Source organism: Oncorhynchus kisutch, linkage group LG16 (assembly GCF_002021735.2).
Source record: "Oncorhynchus kisutch isolate 150728-3 linkage group LG16, Okis_V2, whole genome shotgun sequence".
Lineage (NCBI taxonomy): Eukaryota > Metazoa > Chordata > Actinopteri > Salmoniformes > Salmonidae > Oncorhynchus > Oncorhynchus kisutch.
Window position 1 is genome coordinate 9697998 of NC_034189.2, and position 20872 is coordinate 9718869.

Consider the following 20872-nt stretch of genomic DNA (forward strand, 5'->3'; position numbering starts at 1 on the left):
AGACCTTACAGTGAAATGCTGAATACAACAGGTGTAGTAGACCTTACAGTGAAATGCTGAATACAACAGGTGTACTAGACCTTACAGTGAAATGCTGAATACAACAGGTGTAGTAGACCTTACAGTGAAATGCCGAATACAACAGGTGTAGTAGACCTTACAGTGAAATGCCAAATACAACAGGTGTACTAGACCTTACAGTGAAATGCTGAATACAACAGGTGTAGTAGACCTTACAGTGAAATGCCAAATACAACAGGTGTACTAGACCTTACAGTGAAATGCTGAATACAACAGGTGTAGTAGACCTTACAGTGAAATGCTGAATACAACAGGTGTAGTAGACCTCACAGTGAAATGCTGAATACAACAGGTGTTGTAGACCTTACAGTGAAATGCCAAATACAACAGGTGTACTAGACCTCACAGTGAAATGCTGAATACAACAGGTGTAGTAGACCTCACAGTGAAATGCTGAATACAACAGGTGTAGTAGACCTTACAGTGAAATGCCAAATACAACAGGTGTACTAGACCTTACAGTGAAATGCTGAATACAACAGGTGTAGTAGACCTTACAGTGAAATGCTGAATACAACAGGTGTAGTAGACCTTACAGTGAAATGCTGAATACAACAGGTGTAGTAGACCTTACAGTGAAATGCTGAATACAACAGGTGTAGTAGACCTCACAGTGAAATGCTGAATACAACAGGTGTACTAGACCTTACAGTGAAATGCTTACTTACAAGCCCTTAACCAACAATGCAGTTTTAAGAAAATACCCAAAATAATTATGCCAGCCCTAGAATCATGGACATTTTCTGAACGTTTTATTTTCTGTGTTGCAAACAGTTTTGCTACGGTCTGCACTAATGAATAGGACCCAGCCCTTGTCGTCTGTTGTGCAGAGCAGTGTTATTGTTCAGCACAGAATGACCTCTGGTCTAGAAGGCTGTAACAGCAAGGTGTGTTCCTTTTTTAACTGTCAGTCTTTCGAAAGGGCTGCCAAGTCTAGTTTACCTGTCTGTCTTCTCCTGTATAGTTAATCAGCTATTCCAAAGGTCTGTTTTCTCTGAGCGGCTGTGGAGTTCCCCGCTTGTGACAGTCAGGAAGGAGGGATAATAAAAACCCATCTTTAGGACATTACAATGTCTATAAAACGCTTACGTAGGGTTAAACTTTTAGTTGATAAAGATTGCGTGCCAAATGGCAGCGCACCTTATCTCACTCTCTATAGGGCACTACTTTTGACCAGGGCGGCAGGCCAGTAACCAAAATGACTCAGGTTCGAGTCCACAAGCCGACTAGGTGAAAAATCTGTGCCCTTGGGCTCCTTCCTGTAAGTCGGTCTGGTTATACACCAAGATTGCATGCTAACTGGCAGCTACAAGCTCTGGCTTAAGTAAGTGTGTGTGAGTGAGAGAGAAGTGGCCTTCCCATTTGAGCTGTGTGTTGCCCTTAATTGTGTGTTGGATTAGTTTCAAGTTTTTCACCTGCATTGCTTGCTGTTTGGGGTTTTAGGCTGGGTTTCTGTACAGCACTTTGAGATATCAGCTGATGTACGAAGGGCTATATAAATACATTTGATTTGATTCTGTCACTTGATGCACCAGTTAAAGTGGATGAAATGGATGTGTTTCAACCATCTACACACAATACCCCCATAATGACATCACAATATCCCCATAATGACATCACAATATCCCCATAATGACATCACAATAACCCCATAATTGCAAAGTCAAAACATGTTTTTAGAAATGTTAGCACATTTTATTAAAAGTTAAATACAGAAATATTTGTAATTTACATAAGTATTCACACCCTGGAGTCAATACTTTGTAAAATGTTTTTTTTTTTAAGTACGTTTGGCAGCGATTACAGCTGTGAGTCTTTCTGGGTAAGTCTGTAAGAGTCATTACAGCTGTGAGTCTTTCTGGGTAAGTCTCTAAGAGCTTTACACACCTGGATTATTTTCTAAATTCTTCTTATCAAATTGGTTGTTGATCATTGCTCGACAACCATTTTCCGGTCTTACCATAGATTTTCAAAACTAACTCGGCCACTCGGGAACATTCAATGTCTTCTTGGTAAACAACTCCAGTGTAGAGTTGGCCTTGTGTTTTACGTTATTATCCTGCTGAAAGATGAATTCATCTTCCAGTGTCTGTTGGAAAGTAGAATGAACCAGGTTTTCTCCTAGGATTTTGTCTGTGCTTAGTGCCATTTAGAAAAAAAAAAAATATATATATATATATATATATATTTTATCATCCTGAAAACTCCCCAGTCCTTAACGATTACAAGCATACCCATCACATGATACAGCCACCGCCATGCTTGAAAATATGTAGAGTGGTACTCAGTAATGTGTTTGGGGAAAATCCAATACAACACTTTGTATTCAGGACAAAAAGTTAATTGCTTTGCCACACATTTTTTTTCATTATTACTTTACTGCCTTGTGTCAAACAGGATGCATGTTTCTGAATATTTTTTATTCTGTACCAGCTTCCTTTTCACTCCGTCAATTAGGTTAGTATTGTGGAGTAGCTACAATGTTGTTGATCCATCCTCAGTTTTCTCCTATCGCAGTCTTTAACCTCTGTAATTGTTTTAAAGTCACCATGGTGAAATCCCTGACTAGTTTCCTTCCTCTCCGGCCGCTGAGTTAGGAAGGACGCTTGTATCTTAGTAGCGACTGGGTATATTGCTTTACCATCCAAAGTGTAATTAATAACTTCACCATGCTCACAGGAATATTCAATACCTGCCAATACCTGCCCATCAACCAATAGCATTGGAAAACCTCCCTGGTCTTTGGGGTTGAGCCTGTTTTGACATTCAACTGCTCGACTGAGGGACCTTTTTTTTTTTTTTTTTCTAGATAATTGTATATGTGGGGTACAGATATGAGGTAGTCATTCAAACATAATGTTAAACACTATTACTGCATCCACATAGTGAGTCCATGCAACTTATGTGACTTGAGAACATTTTTACTCCTGAACATATTTAGGCTTAACATAACAAAGGGGGTGAATTCATGTTTTAAATCATTTGTAAAAATGTCCACTTACATGGGGTATTTGTGTGGGCCAGTGACACAAATCACAAATATCACAAATATTTCTATCAGCCTATTCGCTGATAGAAATACCAGTCGATGTAAATACCTTTGATCAGTCATGCTTATCGGTCTCTAGGGCAATTTTGCATAATTTAGTGGAATTAAATGGTTTATTTTCGTTAGTCGTTATGTTTATCACATGCGTACAGATACAGAACCTATGTTGTTAAAGTCTGTCAGATGGCACGAGAGCTTCTGCTACAGCTTCTCATTGTTGCTGGGGTGAACCGTGCTTTTAGAAACCCAATCATTGTGTAACAATTCTAATTCACGTTTAAATATATTTTTTTAAACTGTTCTGATGGCCATGATTTTTAAAAATAGTTATTTTTATTTCTCAAGTGGTAATTGAAGTACGCTTACCATTCACCCTCAAGTGCAGAAAAGGCAGCAGTAGACAGGCTTCAGCTCATTACACCCCACTTTGCAATGAGCTGGAGGCCCTATGCCTGTTGAAAACACAGCCTCTCCTTAAAGGGTAGTAGGTATGTAGGTAGAAACATAACCACGTGTATCATATGGATTCGCATTAGTATGCACATCAAAAGTACTAATGCAAAGTTACACCTCACTTGTTATTTTTGGGGGGTTATTACATAAAACAGATCAGAATGCCGAAAGGCATATTTTTCCGGGGTGTGATGTAATATGGAGGACCAAGCCAGCCTATCCCCTAGACATACTTCACAGAGAGTATGCCGGCAAGTCCGTCGACGAGAACAAATTCTTATTTACAATAACGGCCTAGGAACAGTGGGTTAAGTGCCTTGTTCAAGGGGCAGAACGACAGATTTTTACCTTGTCAGCTCGGGGATTCGATCGAGCAACTTTTGGGTTACTGGCCCAGCGTGTCGGACCACTAGTGCCCCCTTTTCATCAAGCCAAATGTGTCAATATAATTTTGTAACAAAACAGCATATTTCGCTTCATGGAAATGAGCCGCTGCACGTGATTCGGGGTACAATAGGATGTGGGACAGGAGGTACAATAGGATGTGGGACAGGAGGTACAATAGGATGTGGGGCAGGAGGTACAATAGGATGTGGGGCAGGAGGTACAATAGGATGTGGGGCAGGAGGTACAATAGGATGTGGGACAGGAGGTACAATAGGATGTGGGACAGGAGGTACAATAGGATGTGGGACAGGAGGTACAATAGGATGTGGGACAGGAGGTACAATAGGATGTGGGGCAGGAGGTACAATAGGATGTGGGACAGGAGGTACAATAGGATGTGGGACAGGAGGTACAATAGGATGTGGGGCAGGAGGTACAATAGGATGTGGGGCAGGAGGTACAATAGGATGTGGGGCAGGAGGTACAATAGGATGTGGGACAGGAGGTACAATAGGATGTGGGACAGGAGGTACAATAGGATGTGGGGCAGGAGGTACAATAGGATGTGGGGCAGGAGGTACAATAGGATGTGGGACAGGAGGTACAATAGGATGTGGGGCAGGAGGTACAATAGGATGTGGGACAGGAGGTACAATAGGATGTGGGACAGGAGGTACAATAGGATGTGGGACAGGAGGTACAATAGGATGTGGGACAGGAGGTACAATAGGATGTGGGACAGGAGGTACAATAGGATGTGGGACAGGAGGTACAATAGGATGTGGGACAGGAGGTACAATAGGATGTGGGACAGGAGGTACAATAGGATGTGGGACAGGAGGTACAATAGGATGTGGGACAGGAGGTACAATAGGATGTGGGACAGGAGGTACAATAGGATGTGGGACAGGAGGTACAATAGGATGTGGGACAGGAGGTACAATAGGATGTGGGACAGGAGGTACAATAGGATGTGGGACAGGAGGTACAATAGGATGTGGGACAGGAGGTACAATAGGATGTGGGACAGGAGGTACAATAGGATGTGGGACAGGAGGTACAATAGGATGTGGGGCAGGAGGTACAATAGGATGTGGGGCAGGAGGTACAATAGGATGTGGGGCAGGAGGTACAATAGGATGTGGGGCAGGAGGTACAATAGGATGTGGGGCAGGAGGTACAATAGGATGTGGGACAGGAGGTACAATAGGATGTGGGACAGGACGTAAAATAGGATGTGGGACAGGAGGTAAAATAGGCTACAGGATGTGGGACAGGAGGAGGATGCAGCAGAATAGAGTGATATTCTGAGATATAAAGTGAGTTTCTGAAACCTGTCGTTTAGTTGCTGATTGCATACAGGGAGGAGGTAAAATGACAGGCAACTCGTCTGTATTCGCCTCATTTATGTACATTGTGGATATGGGGGGGGGGTGTTGCCTTTATTTTCAAGACCTGAGCTATTTAATTCAATTGATTTATTTAGGCCCCCCATACACTACTGTCGGTCTGTATCCGGACCCAGAACGGGGTCAATACACACAGTCCCGACTACAAAAACAAACACATTTTTTTGGTTGGGTTTGGACGCCTCGTGGTGTTGGGCGGCCAGTAGGAGGCACTCTTTCCTCTGGTCTAAATTAATATCCCAGGGCAGTGATTGGGGACATTGCCCTGTGTAGGGTGCCGTCTTTCTGATGGAACGTTAAAAGGGTGTCTTGACTCTCTGTGGTCACTAAAGATCCCATGGGACTTATCGTAAGAGTAGGGGTATTAACCCCGGTGTCCTGGCTAAATTCCCAATCTGGCCCTCATACCATCTGGCCACCTAATCATCCCCATCTTCCAATTGGCTCATTCATCCTCCTTCCTCTGCCCTGTAACTATTCCCCCGGGGTCATTGCTGTAAATGAGAATGTGTTCTCAGTCAATTTATCTGGTAAAATCAGGGTAAACAAATGTATTAGTTAGCCTACTAAATAGGCCAGGCCTATTTTCTTTTCATTAGTTAACAAAGTGTTATTTTAAACATTGAATGACTTGAGTCAAGTGTGATATTCTGTTAGGTCCTGATCTGGCGATGCCATATGGCTGTGGGCTACAACTAGTTAATTTAGAATTCCATGGCATTATTTTTTTGATAATTTTATAGTATGGAGAGTACAATTGAACATAGCTGAATAAAATTAGATATTTCTGGCAACGATTTCCGAGGGACCGCGCACATGCTGTATGTGCTGTAAATGTATGCTTCATTTAGTTATTTATGTAATTTTAGTTCTTCAAACTTTGGGCTATAATGTTTATATTTTTTTATACATTCTAAGGCTGCATGATGTGACTCTCATGCAACTTTTTTCTGATCATCATTAAAGGCATGAGCTCTGCTTTGTTTCTTGTGCAGACTGTACACACTTCATCAGTCTCTCATTCACAATGTGTCAAGCGCTTGATAATATTCTCACCAGACCTCGAATTTCCCGGCGACATCCCAAAAATCCCTGCCTTTTGCAGGCACAGGGGCCATTGTGCCCTTGGGCTGAATATAATAATTATAAATCCCTTCTCCCGGTTGTCAATAGCCGTGCTCTGAAGCACCTCTCGCTCACATGGCTCTCTCAGATATCTCAGTTCTTAATTAGCCAATGCCCATCGCGTGATCAGGTCCTTCTCACAGGTGTTTTTCCGCTCCGAAGTAAGCTACAAGTGAAGACGGACACGTCGGGGAGACACTGCTCACGTCCTTATCAAATTACGAGGCGCATATTGAAGACTGTCATGGTCGAAACATGTTGATGCAACAGTAGCTAAGGTGGGGAGAAGTCTGTCCATAATAAAGCGATGCATTCTTAACACTTATCAACAAGGCAGGGCCTACAGGCCCTAGTTTTGTCACACCTGGACTACTGTTCAGCCGTGTGGTCAGGTGCCACAGAGGGACTACAATTGGCTCAAACCAGGGGCAGCACAGCTGGCCCTTAGATGGACACAGAGATCTAATATTAATAAGATGCATGTCAATCTCTCCTGGCTCAAAGTGGAGGAGAGATTGACTTCATCACTACTTGGTAACTGATGCAAGCAGTAGAATCAGATTTAAAACATTTACTAAAAAATGCACTTTATGGAACAGGGTGGCTGTGAAGAGAGACACACACACACAAAGGCACAGGCATATGCATACACACACGATAACATGGATTTTGTGTTGTAGAGAAGGGACCTGAGGGCACACAATGTGTTGTGAAATCTATTGTGAATCTATTGTAATGTTTAAAAATATATACTTTTTAACTGCCTTAATTTTGCTGGACCCAGGAAGAGTAGCTAATGGGGATCCATAATAAATACAAATAGATATAAATTGTGGATGTAACCGCTGGGACTGCGGGTTATGAGACAAAATCTTTGGAGGGAGTTGAAAGTCCGTGTTGCCCAGCAACAGCCCCAAAACATCACTGCTCTAGAGGAGATCTGCATGGACGAATGGGCCAAAATACCAGCAACAGTGTGTGAAAACCTTGTGAAGACTTACAAAAAAAACGGTTGACCTCTGTCATTGCCAACAAAGGGTATATAACAAATATTGAGATAAACTTTTGTTATTGACCAAATACTTATTTTCCACCATAATTTGCAAATAAATTCATTACAAATCCTACAATGTGATTTACTGAATTTCTTTTCCTCATTTTGTCTGTCATAGTTGAAGTGTATCTATGATGAAAATTACAGGCCTCATCTTTTTAAGTGGGAGAACTTGCACAATTGGTGGCTGACTAAATACTTTTTTTGCCCCACTGTACATTGTTAACAGGACTATGCTAGTGGTAACAGGACTATACTAGTGGTAATATATACATGTTAACAGGAGTAATAGTGACCCGTAGCAGGATAAATTGATACTAATGGTAATCAATAATCAATGAACAGCAGTGTAGTGGTAATACATCTAATTAAAAATCCTATTAGCAGCAGTGTAGGTGTGATGGGGTGTGTGTCTCTGTGTGGGAAGAGACCTGTGAATGAGCATAGAGTCAGTGTGGATAGTCTTATGGTCAGGGGTCATCTGAGCCTTGATGCGCTGTAGGCGTGCGTCCTGTAGGCGTGCGTCCTGTAGGCGTGCGTCCTGTAGGCGTGCGTCCTGTAGGCGTGCGTCCTGTAGGCGTACGTCCTGTAGGTGTACGTCCTGTAGGTGTGCGTCCTGTAGGTGTACGTCCTGTAGGTGTGTGTCCTGTAGGTGTACGTCCTGTAGGTGTGTGTCCTGTAGGTGTGTGTCCTGTAGGTGTGTGTCCTGTAGGTGTGTGTCCTGTAGGTGTGCGTCCTGTAGGCGTGCGTCCTGTAGGCGTGTGTCCTGTAGGTGTACGTCCTGTAGGCGTGCGTCCTGTAGGTGTGTGTCCTGTAGGTGTGTGTCCTGTAGGTGTGTGTCCTGTAGGTGTGTGTCCTGTAGGCGTGCGTCCTGTAGGCGTGTGTCCTGTAGGTGTACGTCCTGTAGGTGTGTGTCCTGTGTATGTTGGGTTGGGGTGTGTGTCCTGTGTATGTTGGGTTGGGGTGTGTGTCCTGTGTATGTTGGGTTGGGGTGTGTGTCCTGTGTATGTTGGGTTGGGGCGTGTGTCCTGTGTATGTTGGGTTGGGGCGTGTGTCCTGTGTATGTTGGGTTGGGGCGTGTGTCCTGTGTATGTTGGGTTGGGGCGTGTGTCCTGTGTATGTTGGGTTGGGGCGTGTGTCCTGTGTATGTTGGGTTGGGGCGTGAGTCCTGTGTATGTTGGGTTTGGGCGTGAGTCCTGTGTATGTTGGGTTGGGGTGTGTGTCCTGTGTATGTTGGGTTGGGGTGTGTGTCCTGTGTATGTTGGGTTGGGGTGTGTGTCCTGTGTATGTTGGGTTGTGGTGTGTGTCCTGTGTATGTTGGGTTGGGGTGTGTGTCCTGTGTATGTTGGGTTGGGGTGTGTGTCCTGTGTATGTTGGGGTGTGTGTCCTGTGTATGTTGGGTTGGGGTGTGTGTCCTGTGTATGTTGGGTTGGGGTGTGTGTCCTGTGTATGTTGGGTTGGGTTGTGTGTCCTGTGTATGTTGGGTTGGGGTGTGTGTCCTGTGTATGTTGGGTTGGGGTGTGTGTCCTGTGTATGTTGGGTTGGGGTGTGTGTCCTGTGTATGTTGGGTTGGGGTGTGTGTCCTGTGTATGTTGGGTTGGGGTCTGTGTCCTGTGTATGTTGGGTTGGGGTGTGTGTCCTGTGTATGTTGGGTTGGGGTGTGTGTCCTGTGTATGTTGGGTTGGGGTGTGTGTCCTGTGTATGTTGGGTTGGGGTGTGTGTCCTGTGTAGGTTGGGTCCCTCTGTTTCTGCTTCGTAGGATCCCCCTCTTAGGTCATTTCATGACATTTCAGATGGTTCTGGAAACGTTTCTGTAGTTAGAAACGGATAAGATAAAAAATATTTTGTTGAAATATAAATTAAAGCGAATTGATTGCACCCAAAATTGCCTTTTTTAAATTTTTTATAGAACTCATATAATATTCTATAATTATAATACCTAACAGCTGATTTGGACGAAAACTATTTCTAACAATGAGTACGACATGAGGAATCCAAAAAAGTGGTCAAAAGCCACCCACGGACCTCTGCAACACCCCAACCAAACAACAAGTGTATATAGTATCCGTTCTCTATGTTTGACATGTAATATGGAGCTATCGCTTGGAGTATTGTTTCTTCCTATGTAATGCATTCTCAGTGAATTTGGTGCTGGTGTTTTCACCCTGTTCAAAGAGATTTGTCATTGAAGTTGTTGGGTTTAAGTCCCATCCTGCATCCTGATTATGATCAGGTTCTGACCACTAGGTAGGCCGTCATTGTAAATAAGAATTTGTTCTTAAGTGACTTGCCTAGTTTAAAAAATAAATATATATATATATATATATGGTTCTGACCACTAGATGGTGCTGTTCATGCTATAAGGTGGTTCTTTATTTAAATAACCTCCCCTGTTGTTAACGAGCTCATAGTTTCACACACTTCAACACAAATGCATTCTCCCTTGACAAGTACCAACACAAACCCTTTACTCTAGGGAGTTCGTATAACACACACACATCCCTGTCCATGAGCGAGAGCGTATGAGTGTGTGTAGGTGGACATTTTATTTTTAGTTCACCCTACTCATGGCTGACTTTCTCTGTGTGCAACAGTGTCTAAGTAATATAAATACGGAGTGTGTGTGTGTGTGTGTGTGTGTGTGTGTGTGTGTGTGTGCGCATGACAGAATATCTTGCATCCATCTCCCATCATTGAATACAAAGATCGAGGTGGAAGATGGGATTGAGGCGGTGGAAGAGAAGGGATGACAGAGGACACAGGAGGGAGGAGAAGGGGAAATGATGTCAGGGCAGCTACAGCCAGCAACAAATCACCATGGCAACACATCCATCACGACCAGGACACAGGAGGGGGTGTGTGTGTGTGTGTGTGTGTTTGTGTGTGTGTGTGTGATCTCCCCCCATTGGACTTATCATTACTATGGACTTATGTAGGTGTCTGTCTGTGTCTTTAGGTCTTCAAATACTCTCTTCTTCTAACGTGTGCGTGTGCGTGTGCGTGTGCGTGTGTGTGTGTGTGTGTGTGTGTGTGTGTGGCTGTTCACTGAGTGTATGCGTGTTCCCTAGGAAAGGACAGTAGTAATGAGGGTTGAGTCAAACCGTTCCCACACACTGGGATAAACATGACTACAGCTCAGTGTGTGTGTGTCTTGGTTCTGTAACTAGCGTTATGAGTCAGTGTGTGTGTCTTGGTTCTGTAACTAGCTTTATGAGTCAGTGTGTGTGTCTTGGTTCTGTAACTTGCGTTTTGAGTCAGTGTGTGTGTCTTGGTTCTGTAACTCGCATTATGAGTCAGTGTGTCTTGGTTCTGTAACTCGCGTTATGAGTCAGTGTGCGTGTCTTGGTTCTGTAACTAGCGTTATGACTCTGTGTGTGTCTTGGTTCTGTAACTCGCGTTATGAGTCAGTGTGCGTGTCTTGGTTCTGTAACTCGCGTTATGAGTCAGTGTGCGTGTCTTGGTTCTGTAACTCGCGTTATGAGTCAGTGTGTGTGTCTTGGTTCTGTAACTAGTGTTATGAGTCAGTGCTAGCTAGCTGAAAGTAATGTGAGAACAAAACAATGACATCAATTGCACATCTATAATTATAACAGGTGAGTTTGTGTGTGTGTGTGTGTGGCTGGCGTGCAGCTGTTAAGGAATGAGAGCGGAGAAAATCCTGCACAATAGTACAGAGGGGATGAGAAGAAGAGAGATGGGGGGGGGGAATGCAGGGGGGGGGGGGGGGGGAGATGGAGGGGGGGGGGGAGATGGAGGGGGGGGGGCAGGAGAGAGATGGAGGGGGGGGGCAGGAGAGAGATGGAGTGGGGGGAGAGATGGAGTGGGAGAGATGGAGTGGGGGGAGAGATGGAGTGGGAGAGAGATGGAGTGGGAGAGAGAGAGGGGGGAGAGATGGAGTGGGAGAGAGAGAGGGGGGAGAGATGGAGTGGGAGAGAGAGAGGGGGGAGAGATGGAGTGGGAGAGAGAGAGGGGGAGAGATGGAGTGGGAGAGAGAGGGGGGGAGATGGAGTGGGAGAGAGAGAGGGGGGGAGAGAGAGAGAGGGGGGGAGAGATGGAGTAGAGATGGAGAGGGGGGAGAGAGATGGAGTGGGGAGAGAGATGGAGAGGGGGGGAGAGATGGAGTAGAGATGGAGAGGGGGGGAGAGAGATGGAGTGGGGAGAGAGATGGAGAGGGGGGAGAGAGATGGAGTGGGGAGAGAGATGGAGAGGGGGGAGAGATGAAGTGGAGATGGAGAGGGGGGAGAGAGATGGAGGGAGGAGAGAGATGGAGTGGGGAGAGAGATGGAGTGGGGGGAGAGATGGAGTGGGAGAGATGGAGTGGGAGAGATGGAGAGGGGGGAGAGATGGAGTGGGGGGAAGATGGAGTGGGAGAGAGATGGAGAGGGGGGAGAGATGAAGTAGAGATGGAGAGGGGGGAGAGAGAGATGAGGGAGGAGAGAGATGGAGTGGGGAGAGAGATGGAGTGGGGGGAGAGATGGAGTGGGAGAGATGGAGAGATGGAGTGGGGGGGAGATGGAGTGGGAGAGATGGAGAGGGGGGGAGAGATGGAGTGGGGGGGAGATGGAGTGGGAGAGAGAGAGGGGGGGAGAGATGGAGAGGGGGGGAGAGATGGAGAGGGGGGAGAGAGATGGAGAGGGGGGAGAGAGATGGAGAGGGGGGAGAGAGATGGAGAGGGGGGAGAGAGATGGAGTGGGGGGAGAGAGAGATGGAATGGTGGGGTGAGATGGAGTGGCGGGAGAGAGGGGGGGCTGGAGATGGAGAGGGGGGTGAGAGATGGAGTGGGGGGAGAGATGGGGGGGGGGGGCGGAGCTAGAGAGGATATTGCAAGAGTCGCACTATAAAATACACACACCGCTCTCTCAAACACACACGGATGCGCACACACAAACACACAGCTCTTATCAGTGTTATGGGGATAATGCTGTAACTTCCTCTCACCAGTCTAGCTAATGTTGACATGCGCTACGAGGACAGTCCACACACACACACACACACACAACTCTCTGACATGCACACACACAGCTCTTTGACATACACACACATAATTGTAGAGGCGGCAGAGAGAGGTTCTGAACAGAATGTGAGTCTAGTTAGCAAATAAGGTAGGAGAGATTGAGTGTGTGTGTGTGTCTTCCTGTATGCGTGTGTTGACGTCAAACACACCCCAAGGAACACACACCCCAGCAGGACCTCAATAACATGTCCTAGGGATAATGATGTCAGAAATACAGTTGTTTGTGTGATACACCAGAGGCTGTCCTTTTAAAGGCTGGATTAGCCAGATTGGTTTGTTCATCTGAACTGGGATTGAGTTCAGAGGCTGCTGTCTAAAAGGTTCGCCAGATTGGTCTGATTGCTGCTACAGCTGTAGAGGGACCTCTCTCTTTCTCGTTCTCTCTCTCTTGTTCAGATGCCCACAGTTGTCGTGTGTGTGTGTGTGTGTGTGTGTGTGTGTGTGTGTGTGTGATTTTTAAATAAAAAACAATTCACCTTTATTTAACCAGGTAGGCCAGTTGAGAACAAGTTCTCATTTACAACTGCGACCTGGCCGAGATAAAGCAAAGCAGTGCGACACAAACAACAACACAGAGTTACACATGGAATAAACAAGGGTACAGTCAATAACACAACAATGTCTATATACAGTGTGTGCAAATGTAGTAAAATTAGGGAGGGTAAAGGCAATAAATAGGCCATAGTGGCGAAGTAATTACAATTTAGCAATTAAATACTGGAGTGAGTGATGTGCAGAAGATGATGTGCACGTAGAGATACTGGGGTGCAAAGGAGCAAAGAAATAAATAGCAATGTGGGGATGAGGTAGTTGGATGGGCTCTTTACAGATGAGCTATGTACAGGTGCAATGATCTGTAAGCTGCTCTGACAGCTGATGCTTAAAGCTAGTGAGGGAGATAAGAGTCCAGCTTCAGTGATTTAAAAAAAAAATTGTTCCAGTCATTGGCAGCAGAGAACTGGAAGGAAAGGCGGTCAAAGGAGGAGTTGGCTTTAGGGATGACCAGTGAAATATACCTGCTGGAGCGCGTGCTATTAGTGGGTGTTGTTATGGTGACCAGTGAGGCTTTACCTGGCAAAAACTTATAGATGACCTGGAGCCAGTGCGTTTTGCAACGAGTATGAAGCAAGGGCCAGCCAACGAGCGCAGACAGGTCGCAGTGATGGGTAGTATATGGGGCTTTGGTGATAAAACGGATGGCACTGTGATAGACTACATCCGGTTTGCAGAGTAGTGTTGGAGGCTATTTTGTAAATGACTTTGACGAAGTCAAGGATTGGTAGGATAGTCAGTTTTACAAGGGTATGTTTAGCAGCATGAGTGAAGGATGCATTTGGAGGCCACGGAAGGAGAGTTGTATGGCATTAAAGCTCATCCAGAGGTTTGTTAATAAAGTGTCCAAAGAAGGGCCAGAAGTATACAGCATGGTGTCGTCTGCGTAGAGGTGGATCAGAGAATCACCAGCAGCAAGCGCGACATCATTGATGTATTCAGAGAAAAGAGTCGGCCTGAGAATTGAACCCTGTAGTACCCCCATAGAGACTTCCAGAGGTCCAGACAACAGGCCCTCCGATTTGACACACTGACCTCTGTCTGAGAACTAGTTGGTGAACCAGGCGAGGCAGTCATTTGAGAAACCAAGGCTGTTGAGTCTGCATAGCGGAGAAGATTGCATAGCGGAGAAGGTACGGTGGGATTCGAAATGGTCAGTGATCTGTTTGTTAACTTGGCTTTCGAAGACCTTAGAAATCCAGGATAGGATATATTAGGTCTGTAACAGTTTGGGTCTAGAGTGTCTCTCCTTTGAAGAGGGGGATGACCACGGCAGCTTTCCAATCTTTGGGGATCTCAAGCGATACGAAAGAGAGGTTGAACAGGCTAGTAATAGGGGTTGCAACAATTGCGGCGGATAATTTTAGAAAGAGAGGGTCCAGATTGTCTAGCCCAGCTTATTTGTAGTGGTCCAGATTTTGCAGCTCTTTCAGAACATCAGTTATCTGGATTTGGGGGGAGGCTTGGGCAAGTGGCTGTGGGGGGTGCAGAGCTGTTGACCGGGGTAGGGATTAGAGGTCGAGCGATTTATTTTTCAACGCCGATACCGATTATTGGAGGACAAATAAAGCCGATACCAATTATTCGGACGATTTTTTAAAATGTATTTGTAATAATGACAATTACAACAATACTGAATGAACACTTATTTAAAAATTTATAAAATTAATTTAGCCTCAAATAAATTATGAAACATGTTCAATTTGGTTTAAATAATGCAAAAACAAAGTAAAAGTGCAATATGTGCCATGTAAGAAAGCTAACGTTTAAGTTCCTTGCTCAGAACATGAGAACATATGAAAGCTGGTGGTTCCTTTTAACATGAGTCTTCAATATTCCCAGGTAAGAAGTTTTAGGTTGTAGTAATTATAGGACTATTTCTCTCTATGCCATTTGTATTTCATATACCTTTGACTATTGGATGTTCTTATAGGCACTTTAGTATTGCCAGTGTAACAGTATGGCTTCCTCGTTCCTCCCTGGGCTCGAACCAGCAACACAACGACAACAGCCACCCTCGAACCAGCAACACAACGACAACAGCCACGCTCGAAGCAGCGTTACCCATGCAGAGCAAGGTAGTCCTGAGGCATGGTCCTAGGGCTCAGGTCCTCCGAGAAAGAGAGAGTTAGAGAGAGCATACTTAAATTCACACAGGACACCGGATAAGACAGGAGAAATACTCCAGATATAACAGACTGACCCTAGACCCACGACACATGAACTACTGCAGCATAAATACTGGAGGCTGAGACAGGAGGGGTCAGGAGACACTGTGTCCCCATCCGGTGATACCCCAGGACAGGGCCAAACAGGCAGGATATAATTCCACCCACTTTGCCAAAGCACAGCCCCCACACCACTAGAGGGATATCTTCAACCACAACTTACCATCCTGAGACAAGGCCGAGTATAGCCCGCAAAGATCTCCGCCACGGCACAACCCAAAGGGGGGCGCCAACCCAGACAGGAAGATCACATCAGTGACTCAACCCACTCAAGTGACGCACCCCTCCTAGGGACGGTATGAAAGAGCCCCAGTAAGCCAGTGACTCAGCCCCTGTAATAGGGTTAGAGGCAGAGAATCCCAGTGGAAAGAGGGGAACCGGCCAGGCAGAGACAGCAAGGGCAGTTCGTTGCTCCAGTTCCTTTCGGTTCACCTTCCCACTCCTGGGCCAGACTACACTCAACCATATGACCCACTGAAGCAGGGTTCTCCAACTGGCTGCTGGGTGATTTTTATTTGGCTGCTCAAGTTTTCAGACCAAAAAAGACATGTAAAAACATCAGCTAATCAGGTCCAACTGATTTTTATTTGAAATGTAAAAAACATCAGCTAATCAGGTCCAACTGATTTGTATTTAGCAAATCTGTTCCAAAGAATTCTGTTCTGTACATTCCCACGCAAAATAGAGAGATCGACGCTTAGTGTACAAAACATTATGAACACCTGCTCTTCCCATGACAGACTGACCAGGTGAATCCAGGTGAAAGATATGAACCCTTATTGATGTCACTTTGTTAAATCCACTTCAATCTGTGCTGATGAAGAGGAGGAGACAGGTTGAAGAAGGATTTTTAAGCCTTCAGACAATTGATACATGGATTGTGTCTGTGTCATTCAGAGGGTGAATGGGCAAGACTAAAGATTGAAGTGCCTTTGAACGAGGTATGGCAGTAGGTGCCAGACGCACCGGTTTCTGAAAGGAACTGCAACGCTGCTGGGTTTTTCACGCTCAACAGTTTCCTGTGTGTATCAAGAAAGGTCCACCACCCAAAGGACATCCAGACAGCTTGATATAACTGTGGGAAGCGTTGGAGTCAACATGGTCCAGCATCCCTGGCCCATTTTGTAAAGTCAGTGTTTGTGATCGTATACATATGTTCGCAAGGTTTGAGATAATATAATGCTTCATTCAAATATCTGTTTGGGTTTCTTGCGGTCAATTTGCAGTCTACCAATTATTTGTAAGTAGGTTCCACTCAATAAATAATTGGCTTAATCTAGTTGATGATCCCTGTACTTAAACAACTCTCTCCCCTCCTCTCCCTCCTTCCCTTCTACCAGGACACCAAGGCGGGGGGCCGTCCCAGCATGCCGCGATGTCGGAACTCGGTTGCCACGACGGCGGAAGAGACCCCTCACATCGGTAACTATCGGTTGCTGAAGACCATTGGCAAGGGAAACTTCGCAAAAGTCAAACTGGCACGCCATGTCCTCACTGGGAAAGAGGTAACACAGACACACACGTTAGTCATACACACAGAGACACCAATTTCCCTTCTGTCAGGAACTGCTTCCTGTCTTGTTGCATCACTTCCTGTGTAGCCTCCACTTTGGACTTGGGCTGTATCTCAATTCCTTCTGCATTTGGACTGGATCCATTTTGAACCACCCCCTACAGTCCCCCTCAGCTCAGACACGCATTCTCTCACACACCATTATTGATTTTCATTGTTCTATCCCACCGCTCTCCTCCTGAAGGACTTGATGAAGGAGAGGAGACTAGGAGAGGAAGCCATTGTAGACTATTGAGATGCAGCCCAACTGTCTCTCTCCGTTGAGTTGAAGTGGGTGTTCTGTTGGAACAGTCAACATTGGAGGAACTGTCTCTATTATATTATGACAGACCAGCTAGATCTACTGTCTCTTATATTATGACAGACCAGCTAGATCTACTGTCTCTATTATATTATGACAGACCAGCTAGATTTACTGTCTCTATTATATTATGACAGACCAGCTAGATCTACTGTCTCTTATCTTATGACAGACCAGCTAGATCTACTGTCTCTATTATATTATGACAGACCAGCTAGATCTACTGTCTCTATTATATTATGACAGACCAGCTAGATCTACTGTCTCTTATATTATGACAGACCAGCTAGATCAACTGTCTCTATTATATTATGGCAGACCAGCTTGATCTACTGTCTCTGTTATGTAATGACAGACCAGCTAGATATACTGTCTCTTACATTTTTCCCGAACAAAATGCAAGTGTTCTCCTCGACAGACAGTTCTTTCTTTACATTTCAGGAGGTAAATGCATCTGAGTCAAATGTGGAGTAGGAAGTGCTGCTCATTCTCTAGTCACCTGACCCTTTATTTGAATTCTTTGGTTTGGTAGATCTTGGTTTGGTAGATCTTGGTTTGGTAGATCTTTGGTTTTGTCAAGGTGTTGTGCACATTGGTCTCTCTGTCTGCTGAGTCTAATGTAGTGTATAATTTCCAGGTGGCTGTTAAGATTATTGATAAAACACAACTCAACTCTTCCAGTCTGCAGAAGGTGGGTCCCATACACACTATACACACACTATACACACTATACACACACTATACACACACTATACCCACTATACACACACACTACACACACTATACACACACTATACACACTATGCACACTATACACACACTACACACTATACACACACTACACACTATACACACACTATACACACACTATACACACTATGCACACTATACACACACTACACACTATACACACACTACACACACTACACACACTATACACACTACACACACTATACACTATACACACTATACACACTATACACACACTATACACACACTATACACACACTATACACACACTATACACACTATACACACACTACACACACTATACACACACTACACACTATACACACACTACACACTATACACACACTATACACACTGTACACACACTATACACACTGTACACACACCATACACACTATACACTATACACACACTATACACACACTACACACTATACACACACTATACACTATACACACTATACACTATACACACTATACACTATACACACACTACACACACTATACACACACTATACACACACTACACACACACTACACACACTATACACACACTACACACTATACACTATACACACACTATATACACACTATACACACACTATATACACACTATATACACACTATACACACACTAGACACACTACACGCTATACACACTATACACAACCTATACACACACTATACACACTATACACACACTATACACACTATACACACACTACACACTATACACACACTATACACACTATACACACACTATACACACACTACACACACTATACACACACTATACACACTATACACTACACACACTATACACACTATACACACACTATACACTATACACACACTACACACACTACACACTACACACACTATACACACTATACACACACTATACACACACTATACACACACTATACACACACTATACACACACTATACACTATACACACACTATACACACTATACACACTACACACACTATACACACACTACACACACTATACACACTATAGACACACTATACACACACTATACACACTATATACACACTATACACACACTATACACACTATACACACACTATACACACACTACACTACACACTATATACACACTATAACACACTATACACACACTATACACACACTATACACACACTATACACACACTATACACACTATACTATACACACTACACACACACTACACACACTACACACACTATACACACTATACACACTACACACACTATACACACTACACACTACACACACTATACACACACTATACACACACTATACACACTACACACACTATACACACTATACACACACTACACACACTATACACACACTATACACACTATACACACACTATACACACTATACACACTACACACACTATACACACTATACACACACTACACACACTACACACACTATACACACTACACACACTATACACACTACACACACTATACACACACTATACACAAACTATACACAAACTATACACACTATACACAACTATACACACTACACACACTATATACACACTATACACACTACTCACACTATACACACTACACACACTATACACACTATACACACACTCTATACACACACACTACACACACTCTACACACACTCTACATACACTACACACTATACACACAAAACACACTATACACTATATACACACTATACACTATATACACACTATACACACTACACAAACTACACATTCTACACAAACTACACATACTACACATACTACACATACTACACACAACACACACACACACACACACCGTAACACACTACACACACACTCCCACCCCCCCACACACAACACACTACACACGCATACCATAACACACTATACACACACTATACACACACACACACACACACTCCCACCCCCACACACACACCATAACACACTACACACACACACACACACACACCATAACGCACACTCCCACCCCCCCACACACACACCATAACACACACACGATAACACCCTACACACACCTTCCTCTTACTCACCATCTCATGTGCTTTTCTCTCCTATTTTCTCTTTCTCTCTTCCTCTCTCTCTCCCGTCTCGCTCTCCCACCTGCCCACTCTCTCTCCCTCGCTCTCTCCCGCTCTCTCCCTCGCTCTCTCTCCCACCTGCCCACTCTCTCTCCCTCGCTCTCTCCCTCGCTCTCTCTCCCACCTGCCCACTCTCTCTCCCGCTCTCTCCCTCGCTAGCTCTCTCCCACCTGCCCACTCTCTCTCCACGCTCTCTCCCTCGGCTCTCTCTCCCACCTGCCCACTCTCTCTCCAGCTCTCTCCCTCGCGCTCTCTCCCACCTGCCCACTCTCTCTCCAGCTCTCTCCCTCGCTCTCTCTCCCACCTGCCCACTCTCTCCTCTCTCTCTCTCTCTCTCTCCCTCGCTCTCTCTCCCACCTGCCCACTCTCTCTCCAGCTCTCTCCCTCGCTCTCTCTCCCACCTGCCCACTCTCTCTCCAGCTCTCTCCCGCTCTCTCCCTCGCTCTCTCTCCCACCTGCCCACTCTCTCTCCCGCTCTCTCCCTCGCTCGCTCTCTCCCACCTGCCCACTCTCTCTCCCGCTCTCTCCCTCGCTCGCTCTCTCCCACCTGCCCACTCTCTCTCCCGCTCTCTCCCTCGCTCGCTCTCTCCCACCTGCCCACTCTCTCTCCAGCTCTCTCCCTCGCTCTCTCTCCCACCTGCCCACTCTCTCTCCCGCTCTCTCCCTCGCTCGCTCTCTCCCACCTGCCCACTCTCTCCAGCTCTCTCCCTCGCTCTCTCTCCCACCTGCCCACTCTCTCTCCAGCTCTCTGCCCTCACTCTCTCTCCCACCTGCCCACTCTCTCTCCAGCTCT

At 45.2% G+C, this 20872-nt stretch overlaps 1 protein-coding gene across 1 annotated transcript in view; it reads left to right on the forward strand.

Annotated features, from left to right (window-relative positions):
• Positions 1–20872, forward strand: part of mark2b (MAP/microtubule affinity-regulating kinase 2b) — a 111276-nt gene that overhangs the window by 10678 nt on the left and 79726 nt on the right. Inside the window, exons 2-3 of the mRNA XM_031793070.1 lie at positions 16693–16857; positions 17864–17917. Coding sequence (XP_031648930.1) covers positions 16693–16857; positions 17864–17917 — 219 coding nt within the window. The remainder of the gene's footprint in view (positions 1–16692; positions 16858–17863; positions 17918–20872) is intronic.